Raw genomic sequence first — 26,663 nt, 5'->3', positions numbered from 1 at the left:
TGTGCACCAGGGACAGCCACTTTCCCTCAGGATGTGCCTCCTCTCCAGAACTCCCACTCACCAGAGTGACTGGATGGAAAACAAAACACACATAAGGATAGAATGCCCTGCCATGAAGCTCTACAAGCAGACCTATCTGTCCATTATGACGCTAAATGGCAGGGCATATTTTTTTCAGATGGAAAACATAACGACTCACATGTCGAACCCTCATCCCACCCCATCTAGACTTCTGCTCCCTGTGGGGTGGAACGGATGGACTGGCAATAGGCTGCAGCAGCAGCTTATGGGGAGGTGGTGGCAAATAGCAGGCAGGATGTCAATGCCAGTAGAAAGGAGCTTAAGTGAAATAAGATGTTTATTTCAGAGAACTCAAGCAGAACTCAAAATATAGATGAATGCTTGAAAGCATAATTGTTATTCTTTCGCTTCTTCAGTCAATTCACTGCCATGACCTGCTGCCATTGGTACCCTACTAACAAACCGGTTGTTTAGGGTCTTTTTAAGGATGTAAACAGCCTGCTTTTTATTGGGTCTCAAACTCCTGACCTGTTGCTGCTGCACCGAAATATGTCTGTTTCTTGCTCTGTATTTGTGGCTATGTAGTTTCCATCACTTGCGCTGTCCTCCTAATTCCTTATCACCTCTTCATTCTGTTCCTCTCTCTCGTCCTGCCCAGAAGCCCAAGGGCATATTGGGCTCATTTCAGTATCTCTGATGAAAAATGTCCCTCTGCAGATGATAAGTATTAAAAATATCGCCCATGTCAATAGGGCAACGAGTAATATTCCATCACAAAGCAGTTGGTCTCTGATAAATTCCCTGTTTGCTTCAGTTCATTAAAACGCTCTGATGGAGGCGTTCCTTAGTGGCGGCTGTGTGTGTGTCTGTGTGTGTGTGTGTGTGTGTGTGAGTGTGTGTGTGTGTGTGTGTGAGAGAGAGAGAGAGAGAGAGAGAGAGAGAGAGAGAGAGAGTCTGAAAGACTGAGAGTGTGTGCTGGTTTGCCTGTGTGCCTTTGTGTATTCATGTGTACATTCGTTAATTCATGATTGTCAGCCTGTGTGTGTGCATGCTCTGCAGTTATGAATTTGCCTTTCTCTGGGTAATGAGGTACAGCGAGTCTATGCAGACAGCTGCATTTGAGTTGATTCATGTACATTACTGTGGTTTTTTCATGGAATGAAAGTACGATTTCACACGTGACACGGATGAGGAGCAGAAATCTCAAGCCGATTTTAGTTTTTCATTACTGGATGTTCCCTACTCTGGATGATAATCCTTTACCTGCTTCTTCCTGTGGTTTGTTCAGAGAAGCAAATTGTTAGTGGTGGGTGGGTGGCAGCGGGCTGGCAGACAATATTCTGTGTTCCTTGACTACAGAATGGGCAGTAGGCATCTACCGAAACGCCTGTATAGGGGACATACAGACACTTGGTGATTTGAATCTCTGAAGACATTCTGTAATAGCCCAATAGCAGAACCCTCATAGATATCATGCTGCAGAACTGCAGTTCAGCCTTGCCGTGGTGCAGGACCACTAAGACCTCAGTAACCTTTTGCCCTTGTAGTACTCCCGGTTTCTGTTCCATGATCACAGACTTTAGGTCTGGTTCCTTGTCATCCGTGTCCTTTCCTCCTTAGTTATGCTACCATGTCCTTGGTGGGGCTATTTAGGTTAACTTCTGTCATGAAAATAAAACATGTGGCTTTTTCCTCTTGATGTCACACATGTCAGTTTAATTTTTCATAGCACTCTATTGTCTTATCCTAATTAGCCCATTAGCCTAGAAAACTTCTGTTTTCTCTAAACATCATGGGATGTCATCTCAGAAGAATTCATGGTTATATTAAGAACCTTTTCAGCAGTTAAAGTGGTAATAAACTCAATCCCACTGTGCAGCCCCTCTGTCAGTAACATAACATTCAACTACATGTCTGGGTGCTGGAGATGCATGTAATGCAAGTGTATCAATAGAAGGGCAACTGAAAATGGTATTGATTTGGAATTCAGTGTTTGTTTTGTGTACATAGCAGATCTTACTCAAATACAGGTCCCAGTGCAGTTACTGGTGGTTGCATGGGCTAAGGTTAGTTCTTCAGCTCCTTTTGAGGAGATTAGAGTAGAATGTTGTGAACTGTGACAGAACTAGGGTGAGTTGCTATAGGGGTGTGTGATTAGTGTGCCCATTATGGGTGCTCCACCATGTTTGATTACCAGGGCCCTTGCTCATTAGCCTGCCCTAGCTTCTTCCAGCGGGGGGATTGCTTGGGCCCATTTTAAGAACCGCAAACTCCGGGACCAAATTCCTCCAGAAGAGAGGAATGAGCCAGACTGTAACGGGTCAGTGGCTCCCAAGAGGGTATCTCTGAGCCAGGGTGAAATGAGTAAACGTCTGACTGAACCTCAGGGTTGGGGTTGGGTAGGTGTCGGAGAGCTGTGGCATGCACAACCCCCCTGCAGGGCCACTGATGGATGGTGGTGGGTAGCAGCATGAAGCAGCGTGAATGGACAGTCAATAGCAGCTTGCCTCCCCGTGGGGCCAGATCCAGTGCTGGTGACCATGGTTGGGTGGCATTTATGGAGGGCAATAGGGCGGCCAGGCTCTAGTGAGAGGTTGATAGCAGAAATGGCGGGGTGCGCTGAGCACGGACCTCCTGTAAATGCGATGAGAGTATAAGTGTCATTGGCACTCCTGTGGTCTGGGAACTGACCCTCCGCAGAGCTTGTTAAAAAAAGAATCAGAACCAACGAAGACCATTGGTGAGGGGTGTTTTGGAGTTGGCCATCATCGTTTGGGTGAGATATCCTAGAGTGCACTGGGTGAGCTTGTACGATGGAATCCAGCTGTGTCTGGGGCTCAATAGGACGTCTCCACCAGAATCTAAGGGATGACTGCAAAATATATGTTTCGCGGACACACAGTACAATTGCTTCTCACAGTTGGCCCATAATTTGCAAAAGAAGGAATATAAACTAAATCCATTTTCCATTATAAAATGTAAGAAATGTGTAGATTCAGAATCTTAACTCTTGCAGTTCTTTATGGGGAACAAAGCGCTTTGGCTTGTTAGGATTCAGTCTAGTCAGCGCTTTCCATGGTGTTCAAGTGGGACAGTACAGGACATTGCCTTGGGCCATAGAGCCAGACTTTCAGAGTAGGGCATTTTCTCTGTCACAGGCCAAGATTGCCCTACTTTAATGGAATATTTCATTAAGTAGGTAATTTAGATGTAAAATCACTTGTGATTGTTCCCATTTAGGATTTTGATGGCGTTAACTTGATAATAGAGTGAAGCCAACATCATTGTGCCCCTTGTTATTAACCTCCAACCCAAAAGGTCATTGATGAGAAGACAGCCTTTTAAATGGTTAATGTCTGAAATTGTAGGTCATGTTCACTTGCACACAGGAGGGTGGAGCATGATAGCAGCAGGTAACGTACTGTAAAAATTTCCATATACAGCAAGCATTGTGCAAACAGGAAGCCCATCAGCGTTTATTTGTTAAACAGATCTTGTCTCATGAATAAACAAACCCTATCGATGTTTTAGCACTTGTCACAGGGCATAAATATATGCCAGCAGAGGTGTTAGGTGCTATTTCTATCTTCACCAGCTGCAGGTAAGTGGGGGCATTTTTCAGCTGAGAGGTGAGTCGCATTTTATTTTTCAGGAAATAATGAGAATCCTGACAAGGTATTTGCCAGTTATTGAAATGTAAAATAATAACTGCGTGCAGTAAATCAAGCAGTGTCAAAGTTTATCAACAATTTCTTTGACACATCAGAACCCAGCGCTTGAGTGGCAGCCATTCTCATAATATGAAAACGACACGACGACAGCAGCACCACAGTGATTACACAGGACTGATATTACCGGTTCAGACTAACGTCAAGAAAGTAATCCTGTTTTAAACAAAGAAAAGCTATGATTTCAGATTTCTTTTGATAATCTGTACATTTGCAGATTCTTCTCCATATCCCACAATGCACAGGTGCTGCTCTGTTCCCTGGTACTGACACACTCTGAAGAAGGTGAGGGGGCTCATGACCCTCCCCTGTTCTGCTGGAGACCTCTGGTCATTCCCTCCCACTGTCTGTCTGCCTCTCCTGGACTCAGGGTTGTAGTGATATATAAATGTAACACACTGTTTGTGTGCAATCACCTCTATTGCTTCTTTGTTGTATTCTATAACTAACAGTATTATGCTCACTTTGATTAGAGGTAAAGAAAATCTTACCGGTTTGTGTGATTACCAGAACACCCTCTCTCTGTAAACATTTTACATGATCCTATTAGACTAAAAAGCATATGTATAGTCACTTTTAATCTTGGCCAGGCTTAAAACGTCAGTCACTTAGCACCTCCAGCAGATAACTGCAGTAAGCGGTCCCTAAATTAATGACGACAGCTTCTGTACTCCTTGCTGTCCTCAGGTTTTTGGGCCACTTTGTTAGCTGTGTTAAGCGCTTCTATCGTTCTGTTTGTGATAGGAGTTGATACAAGAGGTACAAAAGCAGACTGAGCCAGCAGTCCACTGTGTTAATTATATACATCTTCCGTGCCTCTACTGCAAAATCATTAAAGCCATGCTATACAGTAACCCAGCTCAAAGTCAAACGCTTCTGTTCCTCTAGAAGCCTCTGGGGGGGACCAAGCAATGTGCCATTTAGGGGCAGCTGCGTCTGCCATCTCATCAAAAATATTTAATAAAGACGACCTTTCATTTCAATTATGAGCTTGCATTTAATGACAATCATTGAGGCCCTGGTTTATATAATCCCCTGGAGTAATATAGAATTTATGGACTCGTTTTATTAGGTTTTCGTAGTACTCTACTTTTTGCTAGAGGGTATTTTTTTTCTAGAGAAAAGTGTGTGCATGCGTGTAATTTGGTATACACATAAAATATACAAATGAAAACAAGTGTTACTGGTTAAAATTTATCTTACAAAAAAAGAATAGGCGTACACACACATGTACAGATGCATAGGCTGCCCTCACAGACTGTAGACATGCACACATACACAGATACTTAAACTCTCTTTCACATTACCACACTCCCACTCACAGATGCAACTTCAAGGAAAGCAGAAAATTCAGCTTTTGAAATATTCATTCCTCTGGCAGAGAAAAAGAAAGCGCTGGGCTGTCTCTGCACCACCTTCCTCCTGTGCTGTTTTTGGCACCGTGGCCTGAGGGTTGCATGATGCAGCTTGGACACAATTGGTTGTGATATGTTTGTATGCCTCTGTGACCTGGCCAATGACACAGAATGCAAATCCAGTTGGCGCGGGGGGGCACCCGAGTTCATAAGGGACATGAGCGCATTTTCCATCCCCGGCCCCCCAAGATCTTGCAGTGGTCAGGCAGGCTGTAGCCAGCGTTGTGGAGTGGGGAGGTGGACGGGCTGTAAACCTGTGAAATTCTCCAGGCATAAAAGACCGATACGTAAACATTTTAAATAAATCTTCTTGGTTCATGTTGTAGCTTCTTTCACTGTTTGAAATGGGGGGCTGTGCTTTCCATTGCCTGCACTCTAAGTCCCTGCTAATCTATATGGTTTTCATTACAGCCTAGCCGTTCGTACTGCAAGGATTTGGTTACTGCATGGTCTTCACTGGAGCAAGACTTTCGTTGCTATCATGGTCTCCAGTGTTACAAGGCTTTATTTGGGACATGGTCTTCACAAGAGCAAGGATTTGGTCTCTGTATGGACGTTATTGGATGAAGGCTTTGATTCCTACAAGGTGTCTGCTTTGGTTGCTCTGTCGCTTTTACTTTTTTATTGGTACAAGGCTTTCATTAGTGTGAGGCTTTTAGCTTGCGGTTAAACATGTCAGCAGCCTTCTCAACACTTCAGCACAGCATAGCTTCATCGCCAAGATATTAAACCGATTCGATTGAAAGACTGCACATTTATTAAACTTCAGTCCTCTGGGAATTTTCTGTGCTCTCTGTTCAAAACAGAGGTGATTGCCAATGATTGGTTGTCCTACGCTTTGGCCATTTGTCATTTTCTATCAAATTTGACAGCTTGTGACTAGGCAATAGATGTGTTATTTATGACTTCTGTAATAAACAGAAAAAAATAAAAAAACTCTACTCATTTCATATTTTATACACGTGCATTTTGGTGTCATTATAATAGTGTAAATCATTCAAGGGTTTGACGGATTAGGCCAGATGTTTCGTTTAATAACTTTCATATTACTTGAAAATGGCAACAGTGCAAAGCTGTCTCTGGATCACTTTCTCTGTTCTGTTAGGGCTCCCACATCAACGCCGCTAGCGTTAAATCTAATTCACTGCTGCCTTTAACAGCCGTGCCATCAGCTGCTCTGTAACCAAATGCTATGCTAACAGCAACATTATTACCAGTACCAGTGCTGACAATGTTTCCAACGCTAATGGCAATGCAAATATCAACATGAGACAAGACCAGTTTAATGCTGTGTTTCCTACCAAATGGCCTTTGGGGTGAAAGGCTGTGGTCTGATTGGCCAAGGCAGCTGCTCTCATATTGCACAGTGTCCTGCTGTTGGACCAGTGACTTGACTGCCTTTGTGTGTCTGTGTGATAAGGGGAGTCACTGTGGAACATAAAGGAGTGGGGAGAGTTGAATGTGGTGGTGCTGGTGGGAGGGAGGACAGGCAAACCCTCTAGACACTGATGATAATGTGGTAAAGTTAGGAGTTGGATAGACTCCCTAGCCATGTAAAGTAGGTTAGACTGCTGGTGGCATTGCCGTTGCATGTAAAACTAACAGACAACTGTAAAGGAGAATGGAGAAGAGGAAAAAAGACTAGCAGTGCTATAACATTTCTGTTTTACAACATAAAGAGAGATGTTTGCTGGTTTTCATCAGCCTGCTTAGATTGGAAGGGCTGGCTGCAGGTAACATTGTCTGGTTCAGCTTTCCTTCATTACAGTTTGGCAGTGGAGGAATAAAGATGAGCCCAGCGGATTACCCATCGTAATAAATCTCTGTGCTGGGTTATTGAAGGCCCCCAGGCTTTAGGAGTGGGTTGGGGGATGGACATTGAAAGAAGAGGAAGGAAATCTGTCTTTAATACGCACCCCCCTTCCCTGTGGGAGAGCGCCGTCTGTTCGGGGTTGTGCAGACGGACTCAATTGTCTGGTTCCTTTTAAAAACCCATTTGTTTAAACTTGCTTCACACTCTCTGTCATTTTCATTTATTCTCTTCATCCACCTGCTTATATTTCTGTGTGTATGTGTGTGTATCTGTGTCTATGATTGGTTGTGTGTGTATAGATCACATTTTCCTAGCCTATAACTTCAGGAAAATCTATTTTTCTTAATTGCTCATGTTTTTCAAATACAAAACCTCTGACTCTTTTTTTCCTCATTTTAATATCTTAGCTTTTCTGGGGAAGTACTTTGAGCACCCACCATGAAAAACATTGAATAATTAAAGACACTATTATTTTGTGAGGTTTCATCTTGAGTTACAGGTTCAGCATTTGAACAGGCTTTGCATGATCGACTGTAATTAACCTCAATGCAATCATAATGTCACACACCCGTATGCACACACATACACATATGTGGGGCAGCTGATGATTTTTGTCACTTACAGAGCCATAGGTTTGCTGTTCTTTCACATTCATTATCTGCAGTCTCAGACTGTTGGTAGATGTATGAGTTATAATCAGGTTTTATGGGTTAATAAGCCTGCTGTTTGTACATCATTCACCACAGGCAGCCAGAGAAAGGTGTCATTTGGAAAGATTGACTTTTGTTGTCTTAGTGACCTGCTTTGCACTCTGTCTGTTTTGCTCACTGTATTTCTCATCATCACATGTGAAAATTCACCATTATGTGCCCCTGACAGGGTGCCAAGCAAGGACCCATTTCCACAAAGGGAAGCCATACATTGGTCAATGTTACTGAATGGATAGCTGAACTTTTACTGCAATGTAAATTATAAGTGGTGAAGTAGAATAATTAGAAGTCTTTATTGATCAATATTGCCTATTAATTTAACTTACACTTTTCTCCAAGGTCACTTACAGTGTTAAGTATGCTAGTGTCACACCCAAAGGTTGGACACCAAAGGTGGGATCCAAGTGTGAGATCGTTTATGTTGAAGTTCCAGGGGCAAAGCGATACTTGTGGTCGGGGACAGGTGTAGATCCAGGATCGAGGCGCAGATGTTATTCCAAGTCATGGTCAATGAAGCGAGGCAAAGGTCTAAACTGTAGAAAGCAGGGCTTGGGGAGAAGGAGGTGAACAAGGGAGCAAGGAATGGGAATGCGAGACAAAGGTCGAGCAAAGCGAGTATAAAGCTCAAGAACACAGGTGGGACGGTTCTCTCATACGAGTTTCTATGACTTGAGTGCGGTGGAGTGGCAGCCTTTATACCTTGCCCTGCTAATTACGACCAGATGTTTGTGTTTGGGGTGTGGTCATGGGCGTTACAGCTATACTAAACTATGTACACTGCTTCACCCATTCACATGGCAGGGTAACATGAACTTGGGTTTTCCTGTTTTGAGGTAGTTGCCCCTTCCTGCTTCTGCACAGCTCCTGTGTCAGGTAACTGTAAAAACACTATGATCACACAGTTCTTCAGCATCAGCATAGCTCCCCTATACTATTATAAAAATTAAGCATTTCATTAGCCCTACAGGAAAGAGGTAGATTATGCATGTGAATGTGTATTTGTGAGTGCTTGTGTGTCCAGATGTGTTTTTTTTTTTTTTGGAGTCTGCAGAACAGAGCCCTGCTCATCTGCTGCTAACATGCAGTGAGCTTTTCTTCTTCACCTCAACAACTCTCCTTCCCTGTTAACAAGCAGCAACCCGAAGGTGCGGTGAGCAAGCTGCTCAAGTTCTTTCTTTCAGCCTAATCCTCGTAATTAAGAAAACAGTCAAGAAGTGTTTCTTTCTTTCACATGTATGAGGTGTCTTCTCTTTGTCAGCTAAACACTGCTGAATGTGGAATGATCGGGGGTTTGCTAGAAGAGCTGGGGCTCTTGCCCATTTCCCCTTTCAACCTTGTCAAGTGAGCTGTAGTAGGTGTGTCATTCATCGTGGAATCAGGGGCTTCATTCGACTGCCTCTTCATTCAAGTTCCTAGCTAGGCATCATGCTTCCTATTCCTGGGGGATTTCTTCCCCACATCCTAGGAAATGTTTCCAGTGTATATAGCTGAGCACATAGAAAAACTGTCATCTAGCATAGTGTTGAAAATAAGCGGTGACAATAAGACTCATTTTTCCTTTGGTTTTACTCCCAGAATAGTATTGCTGCTATGTTTGTTTCTAGTTCAATGGCTTTTATCCAGTGCAGCATACCGTTTTATTAATTTTTACTGAATCTCTTACAGAAATTGAAGTTAGTACTCTAGTGTAGCTGGGACACTGAGACCCAGACATTGCCACTGCTATGTTACCAGTCTTTGATGTTTACTTTATTTCGCTAATGGTCGTGGTAATGACTGAAATTCAAATGACTGAATTGACAGAGAATTTGAGGCTCAAGCATAGTCATTTGTAGACTTATTTCATATGTTCTAGAGTGGTTTCGGCAGGTCTGTCCCCAATAGTGCTGGGTATATTCTTTTTTTCTTTTACTGTATCTGTACACAGAACCAGTGTTACATGCTGTCACAGATGGAGGAGGAGACCTCATTGAATGGGATGTTGGCTTGTTGGTGCACATTTAACTAGCATTTCAGTGACAAAGGCTACAGAAATTGTGAATGCTATCTGTCTTAACCACTGTGAATGCTTAAGCATTTTAGTCAAATTTCTGCATGCAAGTATAACATTTTTTGTTTGTTTGTATTTTTCAGGAGGCCTATTTTTTACAGTACTTAGATTCCTTCTATCTGTTTAGCTTTTCTCTGAGTACTTTCTGGTTCTGCAACCAACAAGGCCCGCAGTGTGTGGTGAAAATGAGTTACGACCAAGCACTCTCAGAGAGGTTACAAGGTTGGGTTTGTAAAACTGTAAAATGCATGAAAGAAAAGAAAAATACCCCCTACAGCCCACAGATTTATGTCTGTTCCTTGCGCAGAAACACACAGGATTGATATTCAGTGCTGGATAAGGGGTATCATTTCTGGCGCTCAATTATACTGGGTAAATATTCAGGTATTGCCGCTTGTCTGGGGCAGGTAATTACAGCTATTACGTGCTCTGCACTTTCTACTCTTGCTAAAAAAAATCCAAAACCTTAGTGGGGAAAAGTACTGTTATAACTTTGAATAGCACAGATGATAAAAGCTTCACTTTTAGAGTCAATATCATACCTAAAGTGCCGTAAAATGCTGAGAGGCATTATAGCATTACGTGCATTAGAAATCTCTGTGACATTTATGGGAGGGGAGAAAAACATTTCCATGTGTGACAGGGCTGAATGTACCTTTTTTCCTGTTAGTCGCCAGCTCCATTATATACATTCTAAATTGTTGCCCCTTTTCTCTTTCTCTGTTCATTCTATGCCTGTGACTCATGATGATCCAGTTTCCCTTTGTTGCTGTTTTTTTTATTATTATTGTTGGATTTGTGGTTTGCTGTCGGTTTTTGCGTGTTTAAATATTCACAGTTTGTCTACAGTAATTAGTTGTTCAGTCTGCTTGTGGGGATGATTGTGCTCTCTGAAACAGCAGCTTTGAGGTGTTCGAGAGAACGATATTCCTTCCCACGCAACATTAGCAGACCCCCCGGCGATGACATATGGAGGCTGTCATCACAGCAACGATGGACTCTTTTCTCAAAAATGGCGACGAGTAGCTACCAGGGAGAGTTATCTCAGAATCGACCCTGGTGTCATCAAAATATCACACATCCAGCAACAACAAGCCAAGTTGAATAGAGAGCAGATGCATTCCTGTGAGCTCTAGATCTGAAGAGGGGCCCTGTAGAGGAGTCCTGTTGGTAACAATGTCATCTGCCTCCAAGGACTACTCCCATGTCAGTGATGGCATGACTGACAGGCATCGTCACCCAGGACTGGATTCTTCATACGAAAAGCTAGCAACACCAGGGAACCTGTAACTGTTTCCATAGAGACAGACATGAGACACGCACCACAGAAGGGCCGTTGTGTGAATTCATATAAATGTCCGATTGCAGCCACTTCAGAGTTTAGCTCATTTTTATAACGGGCTTTTCTTCCTCTTCCTGCAGCTGACACGGGTGCCAGTAGAGGTGTGTGGCCAGTATTCCACCTGCAGCAAGTGCCTCGGCTCTGGGGATCCGCACTGTGGCTGGTGTGTGCTGCACAACATGTGAGTACACAGTACACGTGCAGCAACATGTGAGATTCACAGTGTGGCATTCAGTGGTGCAGTGGTGTGTGTGTGTGTGTGTGTGTGTGTGTGTGTGTGTGTGTGTGTGTGTGTGTGTGCTGATTCTTGACCATGGTAGCAAGTAACTGCTTCCTTGGATACAGGGCTGCTTTGATGGGAGGTAGGTAAGTGGAGGCAAGTTTGTTGACCACCCTGTAACCTATTGCCCTGTGTCTGGTTAAAATGTGATTGGCTGCCCTATGACTGACCCCCCCCACCCAGATTATGTAACCTGGATGAGGTGTAGAGCCAACACCCCAGCATCATTTCCTCAGGTTCCCTCCTGATTCTCAATTCGGAAAGTGGAGTCCATTGAAGCCTCGGCTGTAGCCAGAGCATTTATTGGTTCCTGCAGGCACAGAGGGGAATTGAAAGGTGTCCTGTTCCCATAACAATCACCACAAAAGTCCTTTTCCACCCCATAGCCTCACCCACACACAAACAAGATGACTGCCCGACCCCCTGCTGCCACTCAAGTCCACGCTGGTGTCTGCAAAAAGGTCCGTTAAATTTCTAACTTGCCTGTAAATTGAAAATTGAATTCTTATCCTCTTGCGAGGCTCCCAGCCGTAGTCTAAATTCTCTGCTCTGACCTTTAGATTCCTAGATCCCAACCACTCCACTTGAAGTCAGCTGCCCTAATTTTAGTCATCTATGTCCTCCTGCTACAGATGGTTCCGAAACCATGGAAAAATAGGCACACTAAGACCTACTGGGTGCGAAACAGTTACTGTGTGTTCATGTCTATCTTCGTGTGTGGGTCTATGACAGACAACCTCCAAGTGACTCTTCATTGGAGTGTGACTCGGTCAGCAAGAAGGCTGTCTGTGTTTAGGACACATTCGTGTGTGAGAAATGCCAGTCTTGAGATCTGCATCCCCTATAGATGTTGCCTGGCTCACACCAGGCCCATCAATCTGCTAGTGTCTGCAGTGCCTCGGTTTGCAGTGCCTGCAGTCAGATATACTGATAGGTGCTGGCATCGGTGTTTTCATGCATCTGTGTTTTATTACTTGTGTAGCTGTTGACACACACTTACTTCTGCTGCAGTATATAACATTCTCAATTGTGGATAGGTTGATCATTAAGACAGAAAAGGGCAGTGTAGCAGTGAAGAACATTCTCACTTCTTTATATTGCTAAAGATATAATGACCCTAGTGAACCTTGTCTTGGGCTATAATAATAATAATAATAATAATAATAATAATAAAGAGAGGGGAGACTACTGAGCTGGAATCAGGTAGTGCATAGGATCCCAAGCAGAGGGACAGGAGTCTGAGCACCCGCAGATTAAAGAGATGGGAGTGAGAGGATTAATAATGAAGGAGCCTGGATGCCGTTCAGGGATAGCTCTACTGTCTGGCTGAGCCTATGTTGTTTTTCCCCTTCTCAGTCTTGCTCTCACCCTCCTTGCCATCCTCCACGGGCCTTTCCCCAGCTGTGGATCAACATCACAGTTGGATAGAAACGGGCAACTCGATCCAGCCCATGCAGCCCTGGGCTAATTGATCAGTCCTGAGTTTAGCTGTCCTGGTGAAAGTCCTGTGAATAGCTAATGAGAACATGGTAACTCTAGAAGGAAGGAGGGGATGATGATGATTGGGAGGGGTTTGGCAGGAAACCGTTCCTGCTACCCTCCCTTGTCTGTGTGCCTGTAATCCCCGCCTCTACACAGTCAAAGCAGGATTAAAAACATAACTCAGCAGTGAAATGTTTTTTCCCTGGTGTGGCCGGTGTATTGTGTGTGCTGTTTGAATCCTACAGCGCAGCAGATCGATAGCACTGAGCCCATGGAGGAGGAGATAAACACTGTTGTCACGGCAATCGTTCGATTCCAGAGCTTCTGCACGCCGAGAGGATGTGCACCTTAAAGGGGAATCAAGGGTTGTTCTCAGGGGGCAAAGAAAACCCAGGGAAAGGTTTGGTGAGACGTGCCGAGAATGAATTTGTCAATTGGCTTTGTTAGGTTGTTTTCATTCTTCCTGTGGCTGCGGAGTCTGAAGCAATAGAAAGGGAGCCGTCATGCCCAACACCTGTTGCACGGCAGGTGCAAGGCTTTGCTCCAGCAAGGATGGGTGAGGGCTCCTAGAAAGCACTGCTTTCTCCTGCGCTCAGGCATGGCCAGCTGTCAATGCCATATATTCTTTCTTTGTGTGCTGTCTTTGGATGCCAGTCTGTGCTTCCACCAGCACCATTTTCTGGGCTCCCATCATTCCTATCACTCTGGTGCAAAGTAAAGTCCATCTCATTACCTGGATTGCTCAGCGTCTCCCCAGCAATGGTGCACTCCAAATCTGGTGGAAGCGTCATTTGGAAAGGGAACAGAACAGCAAAAGGATGCAGCTGTACTGCATAACACCTTCCCTTGGTCTTGCTGTCTTCTGTGTCCATGTTGCTGTCCATCTCATTCCCTGTAGCTCAGATGGCTTATCTGAAATCAACTGTGTACCTTGTACCTTCCCTGAATCATTGCAGACTGGAGAGCTGGCTCACTGAATTGTGAGCCAGGTGCACCCATGGCCACAGGTTGTGATAAGTCAGCTGAAGGGTGGTAAGCAGATGGGGGTGGGGGTGGGGGGTTGTAGTATTGATCTAGTTTCTCTTTGAAGTCAGTTGGCTTTCAGAAGTGATTAGGGAGGAAACGCAGGCTTTATTGTGGGAAGGAGATTTCACTGCATCTTTCGAAGGCGGCTGCAGGCGGGACCACGTGCGTATCTGAGTGTGATCAGAAGCCCTGCTGTTTTTGGGCAGGGGGGACAATGGAGGCTCACAATGAACATGAGCTCATGCTTAGCTCCTTCCTTTCTCACCAAGTGGTGCAGCAACACGAGGACCCAGCACAGCAAGGCATTGTGTTGAAACTCATCCTTATGGGTTGACCTGTGGTGCTACACTGTGACTCAGGCCAGTTCTGCTGGGTAAACTGAGTGTAGCATGGCAAATTTCCATCCGTTGTTATTTTACTAATTTCAATCCCCTCAAAAGAGCACGGAAGTGAATTCTCCAGCTGGTGTGGTTTCACATGTGGTCCGGCAGAGTCCCCAACCTCATCACTGTCATAACCTCCTGGACCCTGTTAAATTCTTTGCAGGGCAGTTTAATTCCCTGATAGAAGAAAACGTGTACTCATTATTCGTGTACGTTAGTATTTCCCGAGAGGGATATTCACCTACCTTTCCAAGAAGGGATTGGGGAACAGTTTTCAAATTTTCCATAAAAATTGGCCTAATGGATTTTTTATTCATCTCCGGTCCCTGTGGAAGGTCTGTGTTCAGCGCTGTGTGAAAAATTGCTCTGCACCAGATCAGGTTGATTGGCTGATTGATTGATTGCAGTCCTGTACCCAGTAATTGACTGCATAAATACACCTTTGTTTTTGTCACCCAGTTGCTTGGAGGTTGTCCACACCTCACCCCCAGGGAAGATTGCAAGCACAACTTTGCCACAACGCACCCCCCCCCCCCCCCCAATCTCCACTGTATTGTTGGACACTTCCTATTTCCATGTGCTTTATTTGTAAGTCAAGTGAGGTCAATTCCCTTCCTTGGTCTAGCATGAATATACTAATCCAGCTGAGATTGGACAGATCTCTGTGATTTCTCTCGTACCCCAGGGGGTTATGGGGTTTGTGTGTGTGTGTTGATTATGGCAGGGAATAGTCCCCGAGGCAGAGCACCGTGACACTGACTTAACGATCTATTAACTCCATCTGAGTCTGTGGGCAGCCATGTCTGACCTTCACATTGTGTGTCACTGCAACAATAATATAGGCACATGGCCCCCCCACCCAATCACAGAGACACACCAACCCACAATTCCACACACACAGGGGCACACAGACATACATCCTCTCCAGTGGAGAAGATGTCCTGTATCTTTCCTTGGTCCAGTTGGCCATAAATGCTGGTAAACACTCTCCGGTAATGCGCTTTGCTGTCTCTCTAGGGGAAGATCTGATAGGCTTATGTAATTGCAGCAGTTGTAGTTGATTGATTTTATGTTTATGTGGCTGACCCATTAATCCCACATCTGCAGCTTTCATTTGGTTAGGCTCTGAGTTCATCATGCTTTTTGATAAGTTTTTTGTCATTTTGACTTATTGTGCACGAAGCACTGTAAATTGTCATTAATCGTATTTCAATAGTCCCTGTGATGGTATTATAAATTCCTGGTCAAACGTGAAATGTTACCAACCTTTTTTTGCAATTGCCAAAGGAAAGGACCTTCATTATTTTACAATGGATCTCGAATGGATACACTGTTTGTGTGTGTGTGTGCGTCTGTGTGTGTGTGTGTCTGGGTCTGTGTTCTTGTGTGCATTTATAATCCCTGAAACTGGAATTGAGTGTGATAATTAATCCTACAAGGCCTGTCACAGATCCGTTTATCATCATTTCAGCACAGTAGCATTCTGTCTTGTTTGGTCTGTTGCTGAGAATGAGAGAGAGACAGAATAAACAAGCACTGCATGAAATGCGGCAACATTTAATGTGTGTGTTTCCAGCATGTGTGTTTATAGTGTGTGGTGTATGTCTGCAGAGTCTTGATGCTGGGTGTGTGTCCATCATACATGCAACACGCATGTATTGTTTAAAACACTTAGAATAGAACTGTGTTGTTCAGATTTATCAGCAAAACATTATATGACCTGTGACTCCTGCTCCTGTATTTGTGAAGTACCACAGTGCAGAACTTGAGTGAAAATGTATACGATATTATAGTTATTAGTGCTCCACCTTCTCTTTGCTGCTCTTTGAACAGATGTAATCACCAGAATCAGGCTCAAATGAGAATTAAAGATAACCAGACAAGGGTGGGGACACACCAGGGGATTCTGCTTTCATCACCACTCTGGGACAGCTCCACTGATACTCACCTCTGTTTACTGTAGCTTCTGAGTCTGAGACAGACTGAAAGGAAGACCAAAATCAATAGTGTGGAGGACAGGGGTGGTACTGTGGGGGGATGTTACATGGAGAATTTAGAGGACAGAGTTAAGGGTGAAAGAAGGATCTTCAGTTTGCTTCTTCTGACATATCTTGTACTTATGGTGTGGGTGTCGCATGACTCCCTATAGTTAGAAATGACAGGGATGTATGAGATCCTAAGGAGTCTCCCCAGAGCATCTGCACATGATGGAGGATTTATGCTAAAAAACGTTTCAAGTCCCTCCACCTCAGCCCAAAGGCTGGCTCTGTCTCTTCACCTGATATCTTATACTGTTTCACCATTCTCTGACCGTTCCTCTTTCCAGGCTTCTCATCTGCTGGTTAGCACTGCAGTCCACGTTACAAACCAGTTTTATATCTGCAAAGAGGTCTTCTGAACACTGGAGCTGACTGCTTCCACCTAATACACATACTGTAGCTTTTACTGTGTCTTTTAACCCCTGGTCCAACTTATCACTTTGCTTCCAGGATGTGAAATGTTTTTGTGTATGGGGGAGCACGGCAGAAGGTTTTTTGTTTCAGTGATTAGTCAAATCCCTGTCAGCTGCCATATTCAGGCCTGTAAGAGAGCTGTCAGCTCACCAGACCGTGATTGACATGAAAACAGATGGATTGAAATTCCAGATTTGGTGAATGAATCAATGAATGAATGAAGAAATAAATAAAATAAATTGGTGACAGCTTCATTTTCAGATTTGTCACAATAAATTGTAGAAGATGGACAGGAAGACTTACTTATTAGAAGAGACTCTAGGTGGATGTGTTCTCATGGAAATGGACAGAAGTCATAGTTAAATCTACAGCATGACATGACATCTCACCATATCAGCTAATCTGGATGAATTTCCCACTTCATGGTTTTACCCACACATTGGAGAATCTTACACCATTATTGCTTGTTGTGCTTCTTATGTATCCAGTATAGTCTTGGTTTGCTTTTTCTGCATTTGCACCTCTACATTGTAAAGTACGAAGTTTGTTGGTTGCTCAGAAAGTGGCATTGATGCCTCAGAACACCTCGCCTATGCATTCAGATGTGGACTGAAATCCTACTCAGTCTGCCTGAAGTTTGCATGTTTTTTCCATGTTCTGGCGGGTTTCCTTTTAGGTTTGAGTTTCCTCCCACAGTCCAAAGACATGTTTCAGGTCAGTGTGTCATTGTGTGTTTCACATAGCGCTGCTGTGTAAATGAATGGATGACTGGAGGGAGTTTAGTGCAGTGTGTCTAGCACTGTGAGTTACTGGGGATAAAGGTATCAGCTGAACAGGGGTTAATAAACAGTATACCTCACTTTTGAGAAAAGCATCTTCTAAATAGATTAAATGTAATTGTCCTTCTTTTGGAGGGCGCGGTGGCGCAGTGGTGCAGTGGGTTGGACCGGGTCCTGCTCTCCAGTGGGTCTGGGGTTCGAGTCCCGCTTGGGGTGCCTTGTGACGGACTGGCGTCCCGTCCTGGGTGTGTCCCCTCCCCCTCTGGCCTTACGCCCTGTGTTGCCGGGTAGGCTCTGGTTCCCCGCGACCCCGTATGGGACTAGCGGTTCCGAAAATGTGTGTGTGTGTGTCTGTCTCCTTCTTTTCCAAGAATGGCTCTAAGAGTGTCATCCTCTGCTGGGGCTAAACTGAATTGAGAACAACTTTTGTAAGCTGGATCTATCTTACAACAGCCTCTTTGGACCAGCAGAGTTGGGTTAAAACTAGTCACCATCTTCCCTGCCTCTCTTCCCATGTATTCTTTTGCTTTATTAGCAGGTGCTTGCTACCTAAGTAATTTCCACACCACATCTTGTAGTTCTTCACTTTATCTTGCTCCCATGTTTTTTTGTGTTCTCATCATATCCTTAAGAAGTAGTTTTGACTGGCTCACACAGCAGAACTGAAAAGGCTGTTTGAGTTGGACTGACCTGCAGTTGGCTTTAGTGAAAACAGGTGAGGCACTCGGGAACCCAGTCACGCCAGAGAGCCAAGCAGAATCTGGCAGTCCCCGGGGGGGTTCAGGGTGAGGGACAGGTACAGGCTCAGAGAGTGACTACGCTTCACTGCTGGTCCAGCGCCGCTGTCAAAGTGCTGTGCCCGATGGCCTTCACTGTCACCGGCTTGTCACCTTCACATCGCGCCCACGCCAGGCGTGACACAACCTGGTGGAGCGTGAACCAGGCACACCAGCCGGCTGCCACTGAGTAGAGCAAGAGACAGGAAACAGTGCAAGGATGGAGGTACTGAGACATGCAAGGAGCGATAAAAAGTCAAGGAGAATGGGTGAGAGAGGAACAAAGATGGGTGGATGCTGAAAGCGAGTCCTTGGTTGGGTGCCTTCTTCTAGCATTCCATGTCCCCTTTCATGATCAAGTGTCAACAGCTAGACCTTTCACTTAGGTCAGAGTATGGTCACTTTGGCCCTAGGATCAGTCCAAGTCACAGTATCACAACGTGCCTCTCTCCCACATCTCTCACTTTCCTCTCTCTTCATGTGTTTCCAGAAAGCCAGAATACTTCTCTCTCAGACAGCAGTGCTGATATTACCATGCCATAGCCATATACTGTATGTCTCCAGTAGTTTCAAGGTTGGGAGCTTGTGAAAAAACAGTTTAAAATAGGTCACGAAAGGTGCAAGCCATCTGTTGTCCTAGAAACTCCATTCAGTCGAGTCTCATATGTCTTTATTGTTTGTCCTGGAGAAGTGATACACTCAGCTCTAATCATACGCCACTTTTACAAAACGTGTCTTCAGGCGTGGTGTTGAATTACAGCTTTTTTATGCACCACCCATGTCATTGGATAGGGCTGATGTTGAAACTCAAACCACCAGCCTTGTAACACCTGACTGCTTCTAAACAGGGACCTGTGCGGGCAGCTGTTTCCTTCTTAGTTCACTGTGAGTGCTCAGAAACAGACCCTAGTGGTGCTTTAGAGACAGTTTTTGGAGGTCAAGAGACAGTATCCAGTATTATATTGATTCTGTTTTCTTTAAAGGATAAACTTGCTGAACACTTCTATCACTCCGCTAAGATTTAATTCAGGCCACAGTGGGGCCAAAGTCTGTTTACCACTGCACCAAAAGGGCCATTTCTCACCAACAGAGCATCAGACAGGGCAGGTTACATGTTCAACATGTGCAGATAGATCATATTCAGCAGGTACTCAGAGCAGATAGCAATAATAAACTTTGATTTGTGTACTCTTAAGATTAAGTTCTCAGAAAAAGGGTGAGGGAGAAGAATGAAAGATGCTTTTGACAGTTTCTGAAATTACCCACGAGACCTGAGGCAAGCTCTGTGCTGGGAAACCCACTGCACAGGTTTGTGGAAGGACTGATGGGCAGCTCGTGGTGTTTCTGACGGGCATGTGTCTTGGTCTCTGACACCCCCTTTTCGGTGTCCTCTCAGCCCTTTCTCCATTAAACTTGTGCCTCGGTTCAGCATTAGTTAATTTGGCCACGATCCTATGTTATGTGGCCCAGCCTGCTAATTTTCCACTCAACTGCAGGGACACAGGGCAGATTCAGTCTACTGGCGGAGATAATTGGGTCAGAACCAGCAGGCAGGGTGATGCCACCATCGTGGTGCTGACTCATGTGCTCTCTCCACCCCTTAGTGGCTGGTTGGTTGTGTGTGGTGGATAGAGAGGTCTCAAAGCAGCAACACTGGTGCTCACTGCAGCTCCCCACAGAGCCAAAGGATACAGAAGCCAGCCAGGTGAGATTCTCACTAGATTCTCACCGGATTCTCGCCTTGGCCCCTGGGGGCGGAGTGAGCTCCACACATTGACAGGATGAAGTTTTACTTTCTGCAGTGCCCGTTTTCTTTGCCGGGGATTGTGTTTCTCTTTGCTTGTGTTTGTATTATTTCTGAATTGTCTGTGACTGCCTCCCTACCCCAGGTTGAGCAATAGTCAGGCCCCCTGAACTGACCCCTGGGCAATGATTCTGACATCTCTCACCCCTAGTGGTGTGCTTGCAGGATTAGGTACTTCACTTTCACACCCTGGGATCTGTCTAATCTGTCTATTGAGCATGGGATTCACAGTCTGGGCACTTTATAGAGTCTGCAGAGATTGATTTTTCATGCTCATCTCTATGTAGGAATGGGCATTAAATACAGCTCTTGTGAATGATTATGGAGACTGGAGTATGTTCTAATTGCCTCACATACAATAATTTCAGACAAAGAGAGACACAGTGAGTCCCACTGTAAGCTTGTATTAGTCTTACAGATGCTCTTAAGGAATGCCACTTTCCAGTATCTAATAGCAGCATGTTTAGCCCTGATTACCTAATGTCAAACAGATGACCTGTAGATCACTGGAGTGGGGCTGCACTCCAAATGCCTTCCTTACTGTCATGTTAATTTCTAGAACTGTGTGACATTTTCAGCTCATAATATTTTTCTTTTCCTGCTTTTGGGTTTATATGCTGTTGGGAACTTAATTATTTATGGTTTTAGTAATTGAGAGATTAATATGGAAGACTTTATGGTTTTCTTCTTTATGCACCGATTAATCCATTTTCACCTTTGCGCTGGCTACACAATGCTGGGAAACACACTTCAATGAGGCTGTGTTCAACAGCTGGTCTGTGACTCGCTAAGCTGGCAGTGCAAAGAGTGTTATGGCAGGCCCGCAGCTTGTTCAGCATCTACAGCGAGGAATGTGACTTCCATATTTGATGGGTAGCTTCAAGTTTAGGAGTTTGACTCTCAAGATGAAGGAGTAGCAAAGTGAAGCAGTTCCCGGATTACGAACGAGTTCTGTTTCTAAGTCTGTCTTTAAGTCGGATTTCTACTAAGTCGGAACATTTAGGTAGGGTTTGTGTCTAACGTCAGTTAGTCAAATGTTTGTTTTCGTATATAGCGTACCTTTCTATGGATAAAAAGACATTAAAGAAACACTTCCGGATACACTAAAACATCTTTAATGTAATAGTACAGTAATAATAATAATAATAATGTAATGATGTGATGATAATAATGATAAAAATAATTGTAACTGGCCAAAGCCGCTGCCTGCTTTCTGGAGGGTCTGGGGTTCAAGTCCTGGTTGGGGTGCCTTGCGACAGACTGGTGTCCTGTCCTGGGTGTGTCCTCTCCCCCTCCAGCCTTGCGCCCTGTGTTGCCGGGTTGGGCTCCGGCTCGCTGCGACCCTGCTCGGGACAAGCGGTTTCTGTGTGTGTGTACTTCAGTTTCAATCGTGATTGTTTTCCTTTTCTTTCATGCTTCACCATCACTTGCATCATATTTACGCTTTGGTGTCATGGTTAGGAGGATAAAAACAAAAAAATTAAAGCCAAATACAGTACCACACAAGACACTGAAACAGCAACGTGGTCCGACTTAAAGAAAGTCTTTCTACCTCAGGCCCACACGCCCCTACCTACGAACCAACGAACCTCTGTAGACGTGCAATGTTTTGCATCATCTGCTAGATACACTACTTACAATGGGTCACTCATCCATAAATCAGTGGAACACACTCTCTGTCACTCACACACTATGGGGGAACCTGAACAGCATGTCTTTGGACTGTGGGAGGAAACCGGAGCACCTGGAGGAAACCCATGCAGACACAGGGAGAACATGCAAAATCCACACAGACTGAGCGGAGATCGAACCCACGTCCTCTCGCACCACCCTTTTTCAAATACCCATATGTTTAACAGTGAGGAACTGTTAACTATATAATTCACTTTGGCTTCATTGTGCTTTCAGCAGCTAAATACTGGGATGTAATGGACGCGTGGTCACAGCGTAATGTCCGGCTGTCGTGAACCAGGCCCTGCAATCTGCCTGCCTCATTTCAAACATATTGGCTTCATTATCTGTCAGCAGCCTTTCATTAGCACTCCCCACTAACTGGTCAGAATGGCAGCCAGAACCAAGCCCTTGCCAGGCCTGGTCAGGTCCAGTATGGCATTGAGTCAGAGTCGACTGCAGCTGGTTCAACCCTTTTTTTCAGGACAGCCTGTCAAGCACACCCACCCAGTTCACCACACTTTCAGGAGACAATGCACTCCAGCTGCTGCCAATCACTATCCTTCCTGAAACAGCCCCCTAACCAGTAACCTGTATGGGGCAGCTGAGGGCATAGTGGTGAGAGCATTTGCCTTTGAATTCAAAGGATCCAAGTTTGAATCCCGTTGGCTGCTGTAGTACTCTTCAGCCTGGTACCAAAGATTTCTCCAGTAAAAAATACCTAGGTGTATGAATGGGTAAATAATTTTAAGTTGCTTTGGAAAAGCCGTGAGCTAAATGAATAAAGGTAAGGCCTCTCTTGATGCTCTAAGATGAAGACCTTGACATTTTGAAATTGCACCCCGACCCTGCGAATGCCCGTAACTCTCTGAGAGCACTCCCTTTGACTTCTTCGGCAACACATCATCTGATATAAGTTGTGACAGAAGCAAGGTGGGATGTTCTCCTTTAGTGTGTTTAATGGAAAACAAAAGCCAACGTCTGTCTTTGCAGCACGGGAATGACTGCACCCCCCAGCCCCAGCACCCTCCACCTCCCGCCCCTCACGGATTTAGCACATGCGTAGGAGGCGTGCATCCCTGGTGTGTTATGCTGCCTTCAAATGCATCAGCCCCGGAATGGGTTGCGTGTTGGCGTTTGATGCAAATTGGATTGTACTTTTTTCTTGCTTCATCTTGCTGCTCTCTGTCTGTCCCAGGATGTGGGTCACTGTGTCAGTCCAAAGGAGGAAAACCAGGCTTGTTTCTGCTCCATTGGAAGTAGATCGTGGGGCCCGCCTTTCTCTTCCTCTGATTGGCCCTGTAACACGATCTCACAGTATTTATTATTCATCATAACACATTCCATCATGTTCAGACTCCCATTTGCATAACGAGGCAAACAAATTGGCCTTGTTTTTTTGTTTTGTTTTCAATTAACATTTTGCTTTATTAATCATAACTGGATGAAGCAGATTCGTGAAGAATTCCTAGAAAAGGAAAAAGGAAAGATTTAGTTGTGTGCCGTGAGCGGCACACAGTGGTGCGAAAGACAATGAAGGACTAGCAATGCATGACGCAAGATGTGCAGCCCAGCAACTAGAGCGCGGCACTGCCAAGGAACATGGTGGAGGGCTGTTGCGGCTCCTTCCATGTTCAACAGTTCCAAACTCATCTTTTCCATGTGTGACATCTTCACCTGAATGGAATAAGCGTGATTTGGGGGTTCTGTAGGTGGGTTGATGAACAAAGTGGAAGATAGAAAGGATCTATATTTCTGCAATCTTGGACATCCCCACTAAGATGGGATGTAGCAGTTTGTTTGACTTTGACACTGTGGCCGATTATTGCTGTGAGAGGAGGATGTTGGATGGTCTCCTCTCCCTGAAGCCCATTACCCGCCCACTCAACGAGGTTGTGTCCAGTTATGCCGTTTGCCTGCTCCAGTGCACATGTCTCTCCCTCTCAGATGGAAAAGTGTATTACTGCCATGCAGACGGCGGCAGTAATGACTCACATTATCCCCTCCCAGCGCTCGGCTCTCATCGGGTGCAACAGTAATTGTGTTGGAATTTTCTTTTTTGGGACCGACGAGGCCGGATAAATGAGAGTGAACAGAAATCACCCCTGTGCCACGTGGAGAAATTTGCTCGAGGAGTAAAACATGGCTTGGAAACCAGGTCAGACAGAGGAGAGGGGTGCCATAGATCTCCACAGCCACTGAATCCTATGGTGAACACATGGGCATGTAGGGTCTCAGGACAGGGCAGAGGCAGGTCTCACTGTCAGTATCACCAACACCATCAACATCCCTATTTGAGCTTCAGGTGATTTTCACTGACAGGACACACCATATCTCTGGATTAAGGGCTCATGTGTCACTGGTAAGTAAACTATCATAAAATGTTATCAGCCCCCCTCCCCCAGTGTGATGTTAGCAAGCAGAAGAATGTGAGACTGAGATAACTTGACATGACTGAGCCGTGCAATGATGCAGCCCTACTGTGCCCTTGGGCCGGGAGGTTTCTTCAACAGCTTCCCTGTTTTTCAAAACCCCAGCAGGGAAGTGTTTTTGGGATTCCCAGCGCTGCAGTGTAAGATAGTTACCATGGAATCCGAAGTGTAGCCTGTTCTTTTGTCCCTACCAGTGGCTCAGGAAACCATTTCCTGCTCCTCATGTTCCAGGTGCACAAGGAAGGAGAAGTGCGAGCGCTCCTTGGAACCCCGGAGGTTCGCCTCAGATGTCAAGCAGTGCGTTCACCTCAGCGTCCATCCCAACAACATCTCTGTGTCTCAGTATAGCGTCATGGTAGGTGTGATGATTCTTCTGTGTGTTCACAGTGCTGTTCTTTATAACAGTTGACTTACATGTATAGTTTATTTTGTACAGAGTGACACTGTACAAAATAAAATAAAGCTGCTATACATAACTTTATTTCCACATTATATAAGTGCAGTTTCAGAATTTTTAGCTTTTGTATAATTATCCATTTCAATTATTATAGTTATACAAACTTTGGTAACCACTCTGCCCATTACTTTCATTTCACTGTAGCATTCTTTCCATCTTCATATGTCTCATGCAATGCGTGTCCATAATTCCAGTTCTTCTCGCTCCATACTGTATATTTGTTTCGTCCAATCTCTGTAGCATGTTAGTTCTGTCCAGTTTTTATCTCTACGGTACGTTGTCGGCGAAACGGAGCAGTTTAACGGATGGCTCTGTACCTTGTGATAAAGCTGAGCAATTCTAGAGTCAAGGTTCTCAGTGTGAATCTGTTGCTAAACCATTTCCCAGTGACCATTCTCAAAATTAATGGTTTTTATTTGTGAATGGAAGCCAGACTAGGGGTGCAGTAATAGTTTCTCCTTTCGGCCAGAGATGGAGGCAGGCGGCTTATTAGCATTCGGTGACCAGCAAGGCAATCTCAGCTCTTCCCTCCCCTGCCTGCTTAAAAAAGGCTCTCCGTCACGCTGGACTAGAATCAGCCTTTCTAATGTGCATTGCAGGGAGTAAGAGAGGTGAGGATGCAGGAAAAGAGAGTGGTAGGAACTGAAGCCATGGATATTGGGAACATTTGAGAGAAGAGGTACATTATGATCAGGTGCTGATATTACCTGTTTGGAGTATGCTGGACAGGGACCCCAAAGGAGGACTTTTGTAAAACCTCATTCATATCATTTCCTTATGGTCATGTGGCCGTGTCTTCTGGCTGCCATTGTGACCTGAGTAAGTGCCTCAACAGTGTGTGAGCCTGAATGGAAATGGTCCAGAGTCCACAGCTATATGTCCCTTCTGATCCTAGATCAGATTGTTGCCTCACAAGGTGTTCAAAGCATGCTGTGCTGCACAGTCTGTCATTATGACTAATGTATATGTCAGCCCATCAAAGCATGCCTCTCTATCCCAGTTAAGTCCTGGACTTCCCGCTGGCTCTCTGCAGCCTGAGGAACACAAGAACAATAATTGTCATGATTGTCTACAAACTCCTACCTGGGTCAGTATTAACAATGAATATTAAACTGGATCCTTACTACTAAAACAAACAGCAGCCCAGGTTGGACTTCGGATTAGCAGCAACAGAACCAAAGTTATGCGGATTGGATATGCGCAAGCAAATATACCAGTTACTATTGACCAAGACCAGATTGAGGAGGTTGACAACTTCACATACCTAGGGAGCGTACTGACTACAGATGGAGATGCGACACACGCCGTCCAGTGGCACATTGGAAAGGCAACTGCAGTCTTCCAACGCCTGAAACAATATGGCGCACTAGCACAATCAGTTTACAAACAAAAATACGACTTCTCCATGCCATCGTTCTCCCAACAGCGATATACGCCTGTGAGACGTGGAAGATGACAAAGAACATCATCCGAAGGATAAATGTCTTCCAAGAAGTCCATCAACAAACATGCACACGCCCACTGTCGGAAACTGTGGCTGAACGACGCTTCCGATTCGTAGGTCATATCTTACGCCAACCACTAACCCGACTCCCAAGGACAGCCATGAACTGGATTCCATATAAGAGGAAGCGAAAACCAGGACATCCAAAGGTCACATGGAAAAAGACCTTCATTGAAGACCTAATGGCCATCAACCTGTCATGGGATGAAGCCGAGGCTGCTGCAATTGATTGAGTACGATGGAGAGCGCTTACTGCCCAACGCGCCGAACGGCGTGGGAGGATCTCAGTCTAAGTCTAAGTAATTAAACTGCATAGATTCAGTCAAATCTCCGTGCTGTTATTACATTCTAATTCATTAACAAGTGTGAGTAGTACCTTAGCCACAGCTCCACCAGGTGACCATATTCACAGTTAGCATGTTTGGGGGTCACATGGCCAATAAATTTCAAACACTGATAGAGCAACCTGCTGGTCCTGGCACCATTAAACATTTATTTGGAGAGTGGAGGCCAAACATTTTGCTCGCTCTCACTCTC

General features: G+C 44.9%; 1 protein-coding gene across 5 annotated transcripts in view; it reads left to right on the top strand.

Annotated features, from left to right (window-relative positions):
• The window catches only part of plxna4 (plexin A4), a 182,121-nt gene that overhangs the window by 94,393 nt on the left and 61,065 nt on the right, over positions 1–26,663 (top strand). For 4 of the 5 annotated variants that reach the window (XM_018747502.2, XM_018747503.2, XM_018747504.2 and 1 more), the window contains exons 5-6: positions 11,160–11,260; positions 24,397–24,520. In XM_018747502.2, the coding sequence (XP_018603018.1) occupies positions 11,160–11,260; positions 24,397–24,520 (225 nt within the window). Of the gene's footprint in view, positions 1–11,159; positions 11,261–11,745; positions 11,804–24,396; positions 24,521–26,663 lie in introns of those variants that run through there. The other variant, XM_018747506.2, reaches the window with a different exon arrangement.

This window comes from Scleropages formosus, chromosome 2, assembly GCF_900964775.1.
Source record: "Scleropages formosus chromosome 2, fSclFor1.1, whole genome shotgun sequence".
Taxonomy (NCBI): Eukaryota; Metazoa; Chordata; class Actinopteri; order Osteoglossiformes; family Osteoglossidae; genus Scleropages; species Scleropages formosus.
Note: the sequence above shows the minus strand (reverse complement) of the source record. Positions and strands in the feature narration are given on the sequence as shown.